The sequence below is a fragment of the Dipodomys merriami genome, unplaced genomic scaffold (assembly GCF_024711535.1).
Source record: "Dipodomys merriami isolate MVZ:Mamm:240054 unplaced genomic scaffold, mDipMer1.0.p SCAF_72, whole genome shotgun sequence".
NCBI lineage: Eukaryota > Metazoa > Chordata > Mammalia > Rodentia > Heteromyidae > Dipodomys > Dipodomys merriami.
Genome location: NW_027206313.1, coordinates 1,040,251 through 1,055,988, shown reverse-complemented (window position 1 = coordinate 1,055,988; position 15,738 = coordinate 1,040,251). Strand labels below are relative to the sequence as shown.

Below are 15,738 nucleotides of genomic sequence, written 5' to 3'. Positions count from 1 at the left end.
TGTGAGTCTGCAACATGCAGGTGCTCACTGCAGTGAGCGGGAAGGGGGAGGGGGGAAGGGGGGAGGGGAAGCAGAAGCAGCCGCTCCATTGCGGGAGGCTTCACTGGCTCATGGATCATGGAAACAAAAAGAGGTTGGGAAATGTAATCTATTCCAAATGTGTGTGCTCTTACCTTAAAAAAAAAAATGGAATTCGATTTCTATAGGAAAAAGAAAATATCACATCGTTTACTAGATGGCCTTCATTTAAGGACCTGAACGTTGATAGAAAAATATCAGGAGAATGGTCAGCTGTAAGAAAATGCACAGCTTATGTCTGGAGACACTGCAGGCAAATGTTTCTAGAGAAATATTTGCATGCCTCCAAAAGTGCCACTCAAAGGAAGACATTCACTGCTCCCCAGCTCTCCTCTTCTCTCCCATCCCAAGCGAGGGAGAGCAGTTCTGCATGTCCCTCCTAGACGCCGCCAGCCCTGGCCTGGGAAAGGAAGAGTAGTGAGTCTGAGTGACAAATAGCACGGTACTCTATGAAACTGGAAAGATTTTTTTAAATTGTTCTACTACAGGGCTTTCAGGTAGCAACAAGAAACCCAAACTGTCATATAGGTATGCCAAGGTTTTTATCCCAGGACATATACATGTTTTCCTATTTTATACTACAGTTTAAAAGGAAAGTAAGAAATAAAAGTCAGTATCATTTGTGATTATATCCCACAAGTATTGTTTGTGTAAGTCAATGACTATAAAAGCTACATCACAATTTTTTTCTGGTGAAGATTACGTTTAAAAACAAAAAAACAAAAAGAGCCAGTTGGGCACCGGTGGCTCACGCCTGTCATCCTAGCTACTCGGGAGGCTGAGATCTGAGGATTGTGGTTCAAAGCCAGCCTGGGCAGGAAAGTCTGTGAGACTCTTATCTCCAATAAACTACTCAAAAAACTGGAAGTGGCGCTGTGGCTCAAGAGGTGGAGCGCTCACCTTGAGTTGAAGAGCTGAGGGACAGCGCCCAGGCCCAGAGTTCAAGCCCCATGACTGACAAAAAAAAAAAAAAAAAAAAAAAAGAGCCAGGCACTAGTGGCTTATACCTGTAATCCTAGCTACTTAGGAGGCTGAAAACTGAGGATCACTGTTCAAAGCCAGCCCACCCAAGCAGGAAAATCCGTGAGACTCTTATTTCCAACTAACCACCAGAAAACTGGAAGTGACACTGTGGCTCAAGTGGTAGAGCTTTGAGCTTTGAGCACAAAAGCACAAGGATAGCACCAAGGCCCTGAATTCAAGACACACAACCAAAAAAAAAAAAAAAAAGCAAGGAAACAATAGAAAGGAAGTACAGAGAGGCAAGTTTCTTTCCTTGACTCATTCTATTCACTTTACAAAAATATATCAAATTTATATCCGTTGTGGTTTTTCAAAAATATAGAAAAGAAACATCACAGCAAGTGATGGATACATTTAAAATTTTTTCATATCTCCAGTCCTGTCTAAAGATTCGAATCATCTAGCTCATTACTACTAAGAGAAACTTTTGAAATTTTAGACATAATTTCCAAGAGGAGTTCTGGAAATTTTGAGTTAAAATAAGAATTTTAACCCTATTCCAGAGTCATAATCATGACATACTTCTTGAAGATTTTTTTTTATTTCATTATTTTTCTTTCAAAAACTGACTTCAGCCACTACCCTGTACAGAAACACAACGCTGCAAGTCTGAAACCATCAACGCAGAGCCACTGCGTTGGTCATTTTACATTGTTTCTTGTAAGGGTGGAAAATATATTCCCCATTAACATGAATTCCTTTTCTGTTCCTCTCCTTATAAATCCTGTGCAACGCATGCAAGATTTATCTTGAGTGACACCTAGTGGCTCATGTTATAATGAGGGCACGTTGGCTTTGATGGTTTGCAACAGGCTGGGGTGGGTAGGCTAGAGGTTTTCATCTTTATCATGGCTAAACAGTCATATGAGAATAATTACTTCTTATCAGAGCAATTCAGATTTCCCACTTCCTACTTGTAAAAGGTGACTGACATTTTGGGTTCCCACTTCATCGATGGGATGTCACAAGTCTCTGGAAGAGAGACTATGTGTTCTTTGAAGTGGTTGTGGTTATAAAACGACTTCCTTCTCTTCTCTGAGAACTAGGGAGGTGTTAAAAACCAACACAGGATGGATGAGAAATGATGCCAACAGTTTCCAGTTGCTGGCCAGGGAAAAGAAACACTACAGAGATTTTCAGATATGAAGAAGCCACGATTCACATTTCTCTATTTGGCTCCAAGTTCTTATTTAAAAGTAAAATGAAAACCAGAATTTAACATTCCATGTTTGGAAGCCATTTCAAAACCATTGTATGACAGACCCTACTGTGGTTAAGCAGTTGTTTCTCTTACTGTTTTACCTCTTCTTTCTACTCATAGGTCATAAAAGACTAGTCAGAGAGGGAGTCAATCCATTTTGACTTTCTTCTTAAATTTTAAATACTGAAAACAACATAGGAAAACAGTCCTGTATCAAGATTTTTCTTTAATAAAAATATTATGGAAAGATTTGACCTTATGACTTTTTTCTTCTTTCCAGTCCTCTCTCCACAATAGTATCATTCATGAAGTATTTGTCTTCAGTCTATTTTTAAAATTATTTGCTCCATATCAAAAATACTACTTTATGCCAGGTGGCACTGGCTCATATTTGTAATCCTAGCTTCTCAAGTGGTTGAGAGCTGAGGATCTCAGTTTAAAACCAACCAGGGCAGGAAAGTCCATGAGACTCTTATCTCCAATTAAACACCAAAACCCCAGAAATGGAGCAGTGGATCAAGTGACAGAGAACTAGGCTTAAGCAAAAAAGCTCAAGGATAGCACCTAGGCCCTGATTTCAAGCCCCAGGACCAATATATACATACAAAAACACTACAGCCAAAAACAAGCATCATTTAATTATAAGTGAATGAAATTAGATATCACTTATATAAGTATTTTATATAAAATTATATAAACTATATATTATCTACTTCATCTAGAAAATATTATATTGTGCTTATATTTATATTATATAAGTGTAGTATATAGTTATCCTTAAAAGTTGTGTTATATAATTCTGTTTATATATTATACTTGCTATATACTTCTATACTTAATTATATAAATATCATTAACTTATAAGAATTGTTCTACAATTTTCTTAACGATTATTTTCTAATAGCTATGTGTTTAAATACATACCATATAGTACGTGTAAATACATAATCTTACATAACTCTAAGTCTTGGCTTCTAAGTCCCCTTGTATGAAGGGGGATCACTGTTTGTCTATTGGAGTTCTTCCTGTCAGCATCAACGTTCTGAATGAGCTCAGCACGGTCTGGTGGGGCCTTCGCCAAGCGAGGGCAGTAGGGCAGAACCCCATCACATCACCAAGCGAGGGCAGCAGATCAGAGCTCCATCACATCACCAAGCGAGGGCAGTAGGCAGAGCTCCATCACATCACCAAGCGAGGGCAGTAGGGCAGAGCTCCATCACATCACCAAGCAAGGGCAGTAGATCAGAGCTCCATCACATCACCAAGCAAGGGCAGTAGGGCAGAGCTCCATCACATCACCAAGCGAGGGCAGTAGATCAGAGCTCCCATCACATCACCAAGCGAGGGCAGCAGATCAGAGCTCCATCACATCACCAAGCGAGGGCAGCAGATCAGAGCTCCATCACATCACCAAGCGAGGGCAGTAGATCAGAGCTCCATCACATCACCAAGCGAGGGCAGCAGATCAGAGCTCCATCACATCACCAAGCAGGGCAGCAGATCAGAGCTCCATCACATCACCAAGCGAGGGCAGTAGAGCTCCATCACATCACCAAGCAGGGCAGTAGATCAGAGCTCCATCACATCACCAAGCAAGGGCAGTAGAACAGAGCTCCATCACATCACCAAGCGAGGGCAGCAGATCAGAGCTCCATCACATCACCAAGCAAGGGCAGTAGATCAGAGCTCCATCACATCACCAAGCGAGGGCAGCAGATCAGAGCTCCATCACATCACCAAGCGAGGGCAGTAGAGCTCCATCACATCACCAAGCGAGGGCAGTAGAGCTCCATCACATCACCAAGCGAGGGCAGTAGAGCTCCATCACATCACCAAGCGAGGGCAGCAGATCAGAGCTCCATCTCGCAGAGCTCCAACCAGGCCTGGGAAGACGGTCCCGGGCTTGTTCACGTGCGAGGAGGCGCCGATCCGGGCAGGATCCTGGATGGGCGTCCGCGCCCCCCCTCCCCGCCCTCCCCTCTCCCCCTCCCCTTCCCCCCCACCCCGCCCTCCCCGCCCAGCTCGGATCCTCCGAAGATCCACCCTGGGGGGCGGCGGCGCCTGGAGGGGCTCCTGGAAACCGCCGCGATCTCGGTACACACAGTCCAACCTCGGAAGCGTTTGTTCTGGAAACTTCAGCAGCCAATTTTCACTCGTGTGTGCCTCGGGTCATAGTACCGACGTGGCCAGCGAGAAAACTTCGAGGAGCCGGAGGGGAGGATGTGGCCACAGGGCTCCGGAGGCTCGGATCGAATCCTGAAATCCAGCAGACTGCGCACGCGCACGCGCACGGACGGGCCGGGGCGAGCAGGCCCCGGAGAAGATCCTCACCTCTCCCTTCAGACTGAGCTTGAAAGCGCTGAAGAGATGCCGCGCACGCGCACAGCTTGGCGAAGGCCGGAAGAACCGTGGGTCCAAAGCCTTCCGGGCAATGCGGGCCGCGCGGAGGCCTCGGCCCTGGCCCTGGCGCTGCCCGGTGCGGCCGGCGCCCCGTGAGAGCGGCCGGCCTCCGCAGGACCCGGATGCGCGCGGACGCGCTCCGCCCGCTCAGACCCACGCTTGGCCCGCACCCCGCGCGGCGCACCGCACGCCACCACCGCCCTCGGCAGGGACAGGGCCGGCTCCGCGTCCACCGCCGCCCGTCATCTCGGGATCGGCCACCGGGGGCGCTGACGGCCTCCACTCGGGGCGGCTCCACGCCGGCGGGAAGGACCGGAAGCCCGCCCTCCCGCGGGCCTGGGCGCGCATCCGGGGTGTCACATCCGGTCCCGAGGACCCCTGGAGACGAGTTCCGGCCTGCACTGACCCCTGCAGACGAGTTCCCGCCCGCACGGACCCTGGAGGCGCTTCCGGCCCGCACGGACCCTGGAGACACTTCCAGCCCGCACGGACCCTGGAGGCGGTTCCGGCCCGCACGGACCCTGGAGACACTTCCGGCCCGCACGGACCCTGGAGGCGGTTCCGGCCCGCACGGACCCTGGAGGCGCTTCCGGCCCGCACGGACCCTGGAGGCGCTTCCGGCCCGCACGGACCCTGGAGGCGCTTCCGGCCCGCACGGACCCTGGAGGCGCTTCCGGCCCGCACGGACCCTGGAGGCGCTTCCGGCCCGCACGGACCCTGGAGGCGGTTCGGGTCGCTCCTTGCGCACCGCTGGCGAGCAGGCGGCGCCGCTTCCGGTGCCCCCGCCGTCTCATCAGAAGTCACAGACAGACACAGGTGAGCGGGGGGGCCGCCCGGTGAGCCTCCGGGCAGCCACGGCCTCCGGTCCCCACTCCTGTCCATCCCCTGCCGCTGCAGCTGCTTTGTTCACGGACTAACCGCGGACGGCGGGCGCGCGCACCACCTCACCGGCTTCGCAAGCCCGTAAGTCCCGCCACCAGCTGCCCACAGCTGGAGACGACCGGGAGAACCAGCGCCCAGCCTGAAGGCCTGTGAGAGGCTGGGAGGGGCCTGCGGGGAGGTTCGGAGAGGCCTGGGGAGAGGTCTGCGAGAAGCCTGGGGAGAGGCTGGGAGGAGACTGCGGAGAGGCCTGGGGAGAGGCTGGGAGGGGCCTGGGGAGAGGCTGGGAGGGGCCTGCAAAGAGGCCTGGGAAGAGGATCGGAGAGGTCTGCGGGGGGCCTGGGGAGAGGCTGGGAGAGGCCTGGGGAGAGGCCTGGGAGGGGCCTGCGGGGAGGTTCGGAGAGGCCTGGGGAGAGGTCTGCGAGAAGCCTGGGGAGAGGCTGGGAGGAGACTGCGGAGAGGCCTGGGGAGAGGCTGGGAGAGGCCTGCGGGGAGGTTCGGAGAGGCCTGGGGAGAGGTCTGCGAGAAGCCTGGGGAGAAGCTGGGAGGAGACTGCAGAGAGGCCTAGGGAGAGGCTGGGAGGAGCCTCCGGGGAGGCCTGGGGAGAGGCTGGGAGGAGCCTCCGGAGAGGCCTGGGGAGAGGCTGGGAGGGGCCTGCGGGGAGGATCGGAGAGGCCTGGGGAGAGGTTTGGAGGGGCCTGGGGAGAGGTCTGCGAGAAGCCTGGGGAGAGGCTGGGAGGGGACTGCAGAGAGGTCTGCCAGAAGCCTGGGGAGAGGCTGGGAGGGGACTGCAGAGAGGTCTGCCAGAAGCCTGAGGAGAGGCGGGGAGGAGCCTGCAGAGAGGCTGGGAGGGGCCTGCAGAGAGGCCTGGGGAGAGGCTGGGAGAGGACTGGGGAGAGGCCTGAGACAGGCCTGGGGACAGGCTGGGAGAGGCCGGAGGAGGGGCCTGAGAGAGGCCTGAGGCCTGCCAAGAGGCAGGAGGAGAGGCCTGAATAGACGCCTGTGGTTTGCAAAGAGCTGGGTGAAAGAGATGTAAGCAGAAAATGTGCCTACAGTAAGACTAAACCTGACTGCAGAAACTATGAAGTGAAAAAGTGGAGGGGGGGATTTTAAGTAATTCAGTCCTTGGTAATTTGACATAGGGGTTGAAAATTAACACAATCTCCCAGTCAACCAGAATAGTCGCATCAAAACTGGTAGAATAAAACAAAACTCTTAAGAAAATTACTGCTCGGTGTGGTAATATATAATCCTCTTTTGTAGCATTGGTAGAAGACTTTAATTCACCTCTATCAGCATGTCCTTAAGGACCTCAAAAATAGGTAAGGTTTTAAGGTATATTAGAAAAAGGCATGCAGAATGTGTGTGTGTGAAAGAGAGAGAGTGCTATATATCAACTTTTATCCATGAAAACAAGGAATATATACTTTATCCCTAATATCCATTGTACATGTACAAAAATAACATAGGCCAGAAATATTTATAAATTTCAAAAATATATAGAGAAGAAATATGCTCTCATCACAATTCAAGAAAATAGAAACTAACAATTTTAATGTACATGCTATTTTCTAATGATTGCTTATATTCCAGTAATACCCTCTGCAGAGAGCTGGATTTCTGTTTATCACATTAAGATATTAGCTATACATAGGTGTGTATATTAATTATTATTGTGAAGAATAGATTTGAAATCTTAACAGAAAAGCTTGCCTCTAGCAGAGAAACTGAGGCCTTCCCTGACTTGCCTGTGGTCTCCCCAGCTACTCTGAGGCAGAAGCCAACTCCCACTTCTGTGTGCTTTTCTCCCTCCAATGCCATTTGTTTGCCTTTGTGTCCCCTAAGAACAGAACTCACACCAGAATCAGTAGACAGATGCATGACACACAGAGATCTCCTCCATCACAAAAAGACCCATCACACCAGGGTCTTGGACCTCTCCTGTGGTGTCCTGCCCCAGCCTATGTGGCATCACAAAATGGCAGCTGCCCTGGCTCCTAGTGTTAGAGCACTACCTGATTGCACAGCTGCATTGCTTGTGACTGCGCCGTTTTACTTGGTGTGACTGAATACCTCAAAGGCAGCCTGAAAATGCAACTTCATAAAACAGGTTTAGTCTCTCCATCCTAGACCTGCATCAGAAGGGAAGGGATGAAAGGAAACAGTAACTCGCAGAGCAGAAAAGCATGGTAGAGTGAAGCATGAAGCGTAGCACAAAAAAGATAGCTGCCCATTCTCTTAGCTGCCACAGGAAGCATTCTCTTGCTGAAATAGCTGGATGAAGGATCAGAAGTGACCACATCTTGGTGCTCATTGCTAGGAGCTCCCAGTTTCAAGCTCCTCCCTGGAAAGATCAAGGACCTCTCAGTTAAGACAGAGGGCAGGGTTCAGCTTTTAAGCCCTAGATAGGTCTGCCATTACAACTGTCTGATACTGGAAGGAAGGACTTTGTCCTCTCCTCCTGCTACTGTAGCTCTGCTGTGTAGGTGTGTACCTTTCTCAGAATCACTACACATTCTTTTAGTCTTCCTCCAAGTTCCAGCATCATGGCGACAAATACTGTATTGACACTAAACACATAGTACTTATGATGAGATACAATAGTGCAGAATTCATGCTACTTTTCATAGTTCCTTGATTGGTTGAGGCAGCTCAGCGCCTAGTCAGGCCAGCATGCACGTGAGAATTCACTTTGACTTTGAGATTTGATGCTGATCATTTTGGATTTCTACAATTATTAAATCCTACAATTATGTCTGAAAAAAAGAAAAGCTTGCCTCAAGTGAAAATGAATATGTAAGTTTTCTCTTTATAACAAAGCATGTTAAGAATTCATTGTAGGTTCTCTTTCAATGAACTATTAGCCTCTGGAACAAATGTTATTTGGCTAGGGGCCATATTCTGTTTTATTAAGTGTTCAGAATAGTCATAATGCACTTGTCTATAGTGTGTTATGTTGTGCTAATATATATATGTGTGTGTGTGTATATATATATATATATATATATATATATATATATCCACCCTCATTAGGCTTCATCACCAAAGTAATACTAGCTTCTAGAAACCAGGCCTGATGGTGTATACTTATAATACCAGCTACTGAGGAGATACATGTAAAAGGACAGCAGTCAAAATAGGCCCAAGGAAAAAGTAAGAGACCTTACCTGAAAAACAAACTAAAAAGAACTGGACATGCCTAGCATGAGGCCCCGAGTTCAATCTCAAGTATCCCTAACATAAATAAATAATAAACAAATAATAACAGTTATTCTAGCCTCGGGTTTAGGGATAAGTTCTGACTGAGGTGAGGAACGGTGTGTCCATTGCTTTTTAATGACGCTCCTTCTTTCTGGCTGTCAGGTCACTTCCAGACTCTGCACAACTGTGTGAAATGGCACCGCATGGTATGTGAAATTCTATGAAGACATAGTGCCATTGAAATCTCTTAGGAAACCAAGAGACCTTGTTCACCAGTTCCATTACAAGGATGTTACACTTAACACTTAAATTATATGTGGGGTTGGGGGAAATAAAAGGTAATGTGGCTGAAAATTATTTTTTACTTTGTCTTCCCATGAAGCATTGCCTTCTTACCTCCTTCAGTCCTTAAAAATGACTTTCAGCTAACCTGGACACTGAAGGTCCATGGCATAATCTTACCAATGATGAGGCCTAGGTAGGGTGGATTGTAGTTGGAGGCCACACCAGGCAAAAGAGTGTGCAAGACCCCACCCAACCAAGAAAGGGTGTTATGGCACATTCTTGCCATCCTAGCTGTGGCAAGAAGCATTAATAAGAGAACCAAGGTGCACGCTGGCTTAGAGGGAAACTGAAACACTATCTCTAAAAGTACCAGATCAAAAATAGGTGGAGGCATGGCTCAAGTGATAGTAATGCTTACCTAACAAGCACAGAGCCCGAGTTCAAATCCAAGTACCATAAAAATAAATGGCCTTCAGTTAATCAAAAAGTTTACTTTTCCTTCTCCCTCGCCCTACCCCCATCTCTTGATCTTTCTATAAGATGTCCTTACCATGGAAAAACTTCTCAACAAACTGCAGCCGCACTCCCCCAGCCTCTCAGTGGAGGCCACTGTCTCCTTCGCATCTCTCCTTTCTCATTTATCTTCTGTATCGCTTTGGACAATTTTCTTGTACTTCACCACCAGAAGGCAGAGACTCTGATTTTTCATTGTTCATGAAGTGTGCAATACAGTATCGTCTCAGTTTTCAAAATTTATTGGAATCTTTAAAAATACACAACACAGGGAAAAGCTGCCATCAGATATATAGTAATCTTTTATTCTGAGAAAGAGGAATGGACTGAATGTGATTATTAAAATATATAGCACCCAGGCCCAGAGTTCAAGACCCACGACCGACAAAAAAAAAAAAAAGAATATATAAACTGACTATACTCTTATAGTGAGGCACAACAATACCCACTCCTGATAAAAAAAATAACCCTCACAAATGCTGTCTGAAAATGCTAATTGTAGAATCACTGTCTTTGGCTGTAAAAGGTCACTATCTAGCTAACCCAATAATGTGGATTAAGTTATCATTTTTCCAGTCTCAATTCTTCTACTAATTCTTCAGCTTATATTCTGATTTGCTTTCTTTGTTTCTTGTAAGAGAAACCTAGTATGCTTTTCTGAGTTTCACAAGTCTGTAATCATTCATTCTTTCTGGGCTTTTGTTTATGATACCTAGGAGAGTATAGCTAACAGCCTACTAGATACATTCTCAGACCTGCTGTGTCACCAGTCCATGATCCTGGCCATGAACTCCAGGTATGCAAAATGCAGTGCTCTCTTGTCTCACTAATTAAATATCCTTAAAATATTATATCTTTTTGTAAGTGAGAAATAATTAAATCACTTCAAATTCCATCATCCAGTATTAGCAATTATTATTTCTTTCCCATGTCTCAGTCTTTTTTCTATTGCATGAATAAGCAGATAATCTTAGCTGATGATGGGAAGGTTTTCTTTTACCATCAACTTGAGATTGAAATAGAAAAAAATCTTAAAATGGGGAAATACAATATCATCAAGTACAGAAACTGGCAGCAACACTTCAACTATCTAAAACTTTACATGGGTAGGAAACTTGGCTGAAATGTAGCCAGTCATAATTTTAGAAGCATAATTCATGGAGAAATAAATGCTGACTTATGGGTTATATTTATAAAGACATTTATTATTTCATATTAAAATCATTGTTGTTAAGAGAATTATTTAAAGCCAGATCTGGGCCTCACTTTCTGGTATACATTCTTCTATTACAAAAATAAGAGCCAATAAAGTTAGGTTACATTTGAGCTCTTACTAATTTAATGATTATACTTTGTTCTTATCAGTTTTATAGACCCTTTAGTTCAGTATGAATCTCAATTGAGCATAATAGAGTCATCATTTAGAAAGGCCTTTGCTATTCCAAGCCTTGAAGTAGTGAAAACAAGGGGGACAAATGCTGAGGACAAGGAGGAACTGGAGGTAAGATCTTTTGTTCCTTAAATCTGGACGAGGCATTCCTATATATCATGGCACACATACAGAATGTGTCTCGGTAGGTTGTAATATTTACTGCCTACTCCTTCATTTTTCTTAGGTAAATAACATTTTCTAGCACTGATCTATACACTAGATCATCCTGTGAATACTAGATTACGTAGTGTTTATAGGAACAAATGTGTGAAGATTTTTTGTTAATGGCTTATTAGTTTACAAGGGCAAGGAGTTTACTAAAAGTACAGTACAGAGGGAGACAGAAAGAGAGAGATGGAAGAAAGAAGAGTCCTACACTAAGATTGGCAATATGTTTTGTCTCTATTTCCTCAACACTGTGACATAGTGCACTTAACTTAGAAGCTGGAAAAACAATTCCTTGCCTATGAAACTGGATGAGGTCTTAACATATAGCCATTTTTCTCTTGTCTTACCTGTAGTTTATGGGAAGAACTTAGGACATCTAGATGCCCAAACTGCATGTATTAGGTAAAATTTTATTTGTTGTGTTTTGTATTTCAGAGTGTTTATATGAGCATTTTCAACATGTATGAGGACACTCTTCTGATTTTAGTATCTAAAGACCTCTACAAACTACAGATCTTAAAGGTGAATGAAAAAGAAACAATGCTACTTATTGCAAACATGAAGCATGCATGCTTCACTTCTCATTTGCTGGATTTGTATCTTCTTCTAGGATTAGATGACAGAATTGTTTTTTATACTTCCAGTAAAGTAGGATTACTCACAAAATAAAATCACTTACATTGACTTACAAAAATATACTTTTAGGTATTAGCCAGGTGCCTGTGGCTCACTCCTGTAATCCTAGCTCAGGAAGCTGAGATCTGAGGATCGTGGTTCAAAGCCAGCCCAGGCAGAAAAGTCCATGAGGCTCTCATCTCCAATAAACCACTAGAAAACTGGAAGTGGCACTGTGGCTCAAGTGATAGAGTGCTCACCTTGAGCCGAAGAGCGCAGGGACAGCGCCCAAGCCCAGAGTTCAAGCCCCACGACCAACAAATAAAAATTATATATATATATATATATATATATATATATATATATATATATATATATATATATAAATTTTCTGCGACAATATATTGGTGAACATCATGTGGGTGAAGAATACTATTGTCCTTAACTACCTTATTATCTGTCTAAACAACAGAGCCTGTACACTTGCTGCCTCACAATCCCCACCAAAGGGAGGGAACCCTGTGGGGGTTCTGTTCTTGCTTAAGTTTGATTATCTCCCCCCAAATTCATATTTGGAATTAATCCCCAGTGCAACAGGTTAAAGGGGTATCTCTGAGAACTGATTATATCTCAAGGATTCTTCCATGATGAATGGATTGAAGACACTGTCATAGAAGTAGATACTGTAAAAGAAAGATGAAATTGGCCCCTTCCTTTTCTGTCTTTCCTCTGTTCTCTCTGCTCCCCTCTGTCATGAACGCAGCAAGAAAACCCTCAGCAAATGAGAGCTCTTACCCCTTGGATTTCATACCTGGCTGAATTGTAAGAAATAAATCTGTTCATTATGTATTTCCTAATCTCAGATATTCTGAAAATGGGTGGTATGAATGAACAGTATGCCACATAGGGGAAGTCAGTGCAACAAGATTTGCCCCCAATCATTGGCATATATACTCTGATCTTAGGTTTTAGGACAAATAGAGGGTGCAGTGTGACAGATTTAAATACAAATGAGCAAGACATTTTTAACCAAGTATGCATTGTAATCATAAGTTGAAATGCTGAAACCCTTTGTACAACTATTTAAAGATAACAAAAATAAAATGAATTTAATGAAAAAAATATAAAACTAATGAAAGCTGAAGCCAAGAAAAAGACAATTTTATAAGATAAAATTTCAATTCTCCTTTAAAACTGAAAAGTAAGTAGATGCTATCTTTTTCATTTGTTTGTTTTTTAGGAGAGTATGTCTTAGGAAAAAAGCACAAAAGCAGCTGGTTATCAGATCATTACACATCCTACTAGGCTTTTTGTGATGTCTGATCTGACAAATGGCCATTGTAATAAATATTAGTAACGCATTAACTGTAATTAATTTAAAATATAGATGGAGTTATTATAATAGGAAAAGTAGAATATTAGTTATTTGAGAATTGCTAATTTCTGAGATAAAATTAGATAACTTGTGGATTTTCATGGGAAACCACAGGGATCCCAAGATTGATCAAATTGGAGAATAGAAGGGAATGTTAAGAAATAAAAATGTGGACTGGGAATGTGGCTTAGTGGTAGAGTGCTTTCCTAGCATGTATGAAGCCCTGGGTTCGAGTCCTCAGTACCACAGAAAAAGCTGGAAATGATGCTGGGCTCAAGTGGTACAGTATTAGACTTGAGCCAAAAAGAAGAATGGTCAGTGCCCATTCCCTGAGGTTGAAGCCCCAGGACTGGCAGGGGGGAAAAAAAAAGCAAGAAATAACAATGCCACATTCTAAGATGACTTTTGTATTCCCAATAGGAAATGATGAAGTGGATGGATGAAGATAATTTGTATTTTCAAGAAAGAGTGATGGTGATCATCAGCAGGGTATTAAGCTTTGCATCCAAGAAAGCCAGGGGACACGTAAGTCGGAGACTACAGTAATGCCACTGACCCTGCCAAGGGCCTGTCTGAAGTACTGCGCGGCATGCTTAGGGTCTTGGGAGCACTAGATGGTCCACGTGGCATTAGTTGTATTCTTCAATGGAGATTTCTAAAAAGGAGCCAATATTCTGCACGACTTTGAGCCCATCAGATTCAGCAGATTCAGATGCCATAGAGTTCTCAGAAATTGAGTTGCTTAAGCAATTGGGAAGCACTGTGTTTTATAAAATCGGGTGTGTGTCCCAACCTGCGTTTTCTAGGGCTCCGTTGACCGCCGTGAATTTTACTCGAGACCTTTCCAATGTTCCATCCTGGCCTGCTTCATCCATTCTCCACATTTCCCTATTGTTTCCTCATTTTAAAGCTAGGCCACTAACTCTCCAGTGAAGGCAAGTTCGGTAGCAAAGGAGAGCCTGCGTTCTGAGGCCAGGACGGAGGAGGCCGTTGGGGTCACCGAAGGTGCGGGAGGAGAGGAGCCCAGAGCCCCAGCCTGTCCCACATGGCGGAGACGGCGGGAGTGCGGGTGAGATCGCAAATGAGGCCTGGGGCCCCAGCGACGCCGTGGAGGCGCGTGGAGCCGCCCTGGAGACGCGCAGAGGCGCTGCTGCTGCGCCCTGGAGACGCGCGGAGGCGCTGCTGCTGCGCCCTGGAGACGCGCGGAGGCGCTGCTGCTGCGCCCTGGAGACGCGCGGAGGCGCTGCTGCTGCTGCTGCGCCCTGGAGATGCGCGGAGGCGCTGCTGCTGCGCCCTGGAGACGCGCGGAGGCGCTGCTGCTGCGCCCTGGAGACGCGCGGAGGCGCTGCTGCTGCGCCCTGGAGACGCGCGGAGGCGCTGCTGCTGCGCCCTGGAGACGCGCGGAGACGCTGCTGCTGAGCCCTGGAGACACGCGGAGGCGCTGCTGCTGCTGCGCCCTGGAGACACGCGGAGGCGCTGCTGCGCCCTGGAGACACGCGGAGGCGCTGCTGCGCCCTGGAGACACTGCTGTGCCGTGGAGGCGCGTGGAGACGCGCGGAGGCGCTGCTGCTGTGCCGTGGAGACGCGCGGAGGCGCTGCTGCCCCCTGGAGACACTGCTGTGCCGTGGAGACGCATGGAGGCGCTGCTGCACCCTGGAGACACTGCTGTGCCGTGGAGGCGCTGCTGCTGCGCCCTGGAGATGCTGCTGTGCCGTGGAGACGCGCGGAGGCGCTGCTGCTGTGCCGTGGAGACGCGCGGAGGCGCTGCTGCGCCCTGGAGACACTGCTGTGCCGTGGAGACGCGTGGAGGCGCTGCTGCTGCCCCCTGGAGGCGCGTGGAGCCGCCCTGGTGATGCACGGAGGCACTGCTGCTGTGCCCTGGAGATGCGTGGAGGCGCTGCTGTGCCCTGGAGACACTGCTGTGCCGTGGAGACGCACGGAGGCGCTGCTGCTGCGCCTTGGAGATGCTGCTGTGCCGTGGAGACGCGTGGAGGTGCTGCTGCGCTCTGGAGCCCCTGCTGCACTAGGGAGACTCGTGGAGGCTTGTGGGGACGCTGCTGTGCCTTGGAGATGCGTGGAGATTCACGGAGATGCTGCTGTGCCGTGGAGGTGTATGGAGACGCGTGGGGGTGCTGCTGCGCTCTGGAGCCGCTGCTGCACTAGGGAGACTCGTGGAGGCTTGTGGGGACGCTGCTGCGCCTTGGAGATGCGTGGAGATTCACGGAGATGCTGCTGTGCCGTGGAGGTGTATGGAGACGCGTGGAGGCGCTGCTGCGTTCTGGAGACGCTGCTGCACTAGGGAGACGAGACGCGTGGAGGCTCGTGGGGACGCTGCTGCGCCTTGGAGATGCGCGGAGATGCTGCTGTGCCGTGGAGGTGCATGGAGACGCGTGGAGGCGCTGCTGTGCCGTTGAGGCCCGTGGAGATGTACGGAGACGCTGCTGCGCCATGGAGGCTAGCCTGGTGGCCGGCTCCGTCCCTGGGCATGGAGAGTCATGGCAAGACAGTGCCTGAGATTGAAGACTTGAGAACCAGGAGCATCGGCGGCCCGCGAGTCTGAGGACCCGC

General features: G+C 47.4%; 1 protein-coding gene across 6 annotated transcripts in view; it reads left to right on the top strand.

Annotated features, from left to right (window-relative positions):
- The first annotated feature begins 5,419 nt into the window (after positions 1–5,419).
- LOC138818226 (maestro heat-like repeat-containing protein family member 9) overlaps positions 5,420–15,738 on the top strand; it is a 43,776-nt gene continuing 33,457 nt past the window's right edge. For 3 of the 6 annotated variants that reach the window (XM_070009241.1, XM_070009243.1, XM_070009237.1), the window contains exons 1-7: positions 5,420–5,518; positions 6,845–6,903; positions 8,945–8,988; positions 10,297–10,376; positions 10,946–11,081; positions 11,616–11,702; positions 13,591–13,695. In XM_070009241.1, coding sequence (XP_069865342.1) covers positions 6,879–6,903; positions 8,945–8,988; positions 10,297–10,376; positions 10,946–11,081; positions 11,616–11,702; positions 13,591–13,695 — 477 coding nt within the window. In that variant the 5' untranslated portion in view covers positions 5,420–5,518; positions 6,845–6,878. The other 3 variants (XM_070009239.1, XM_070009238.1, XM_070009242.1) reach the window with 3 other exon arrangements.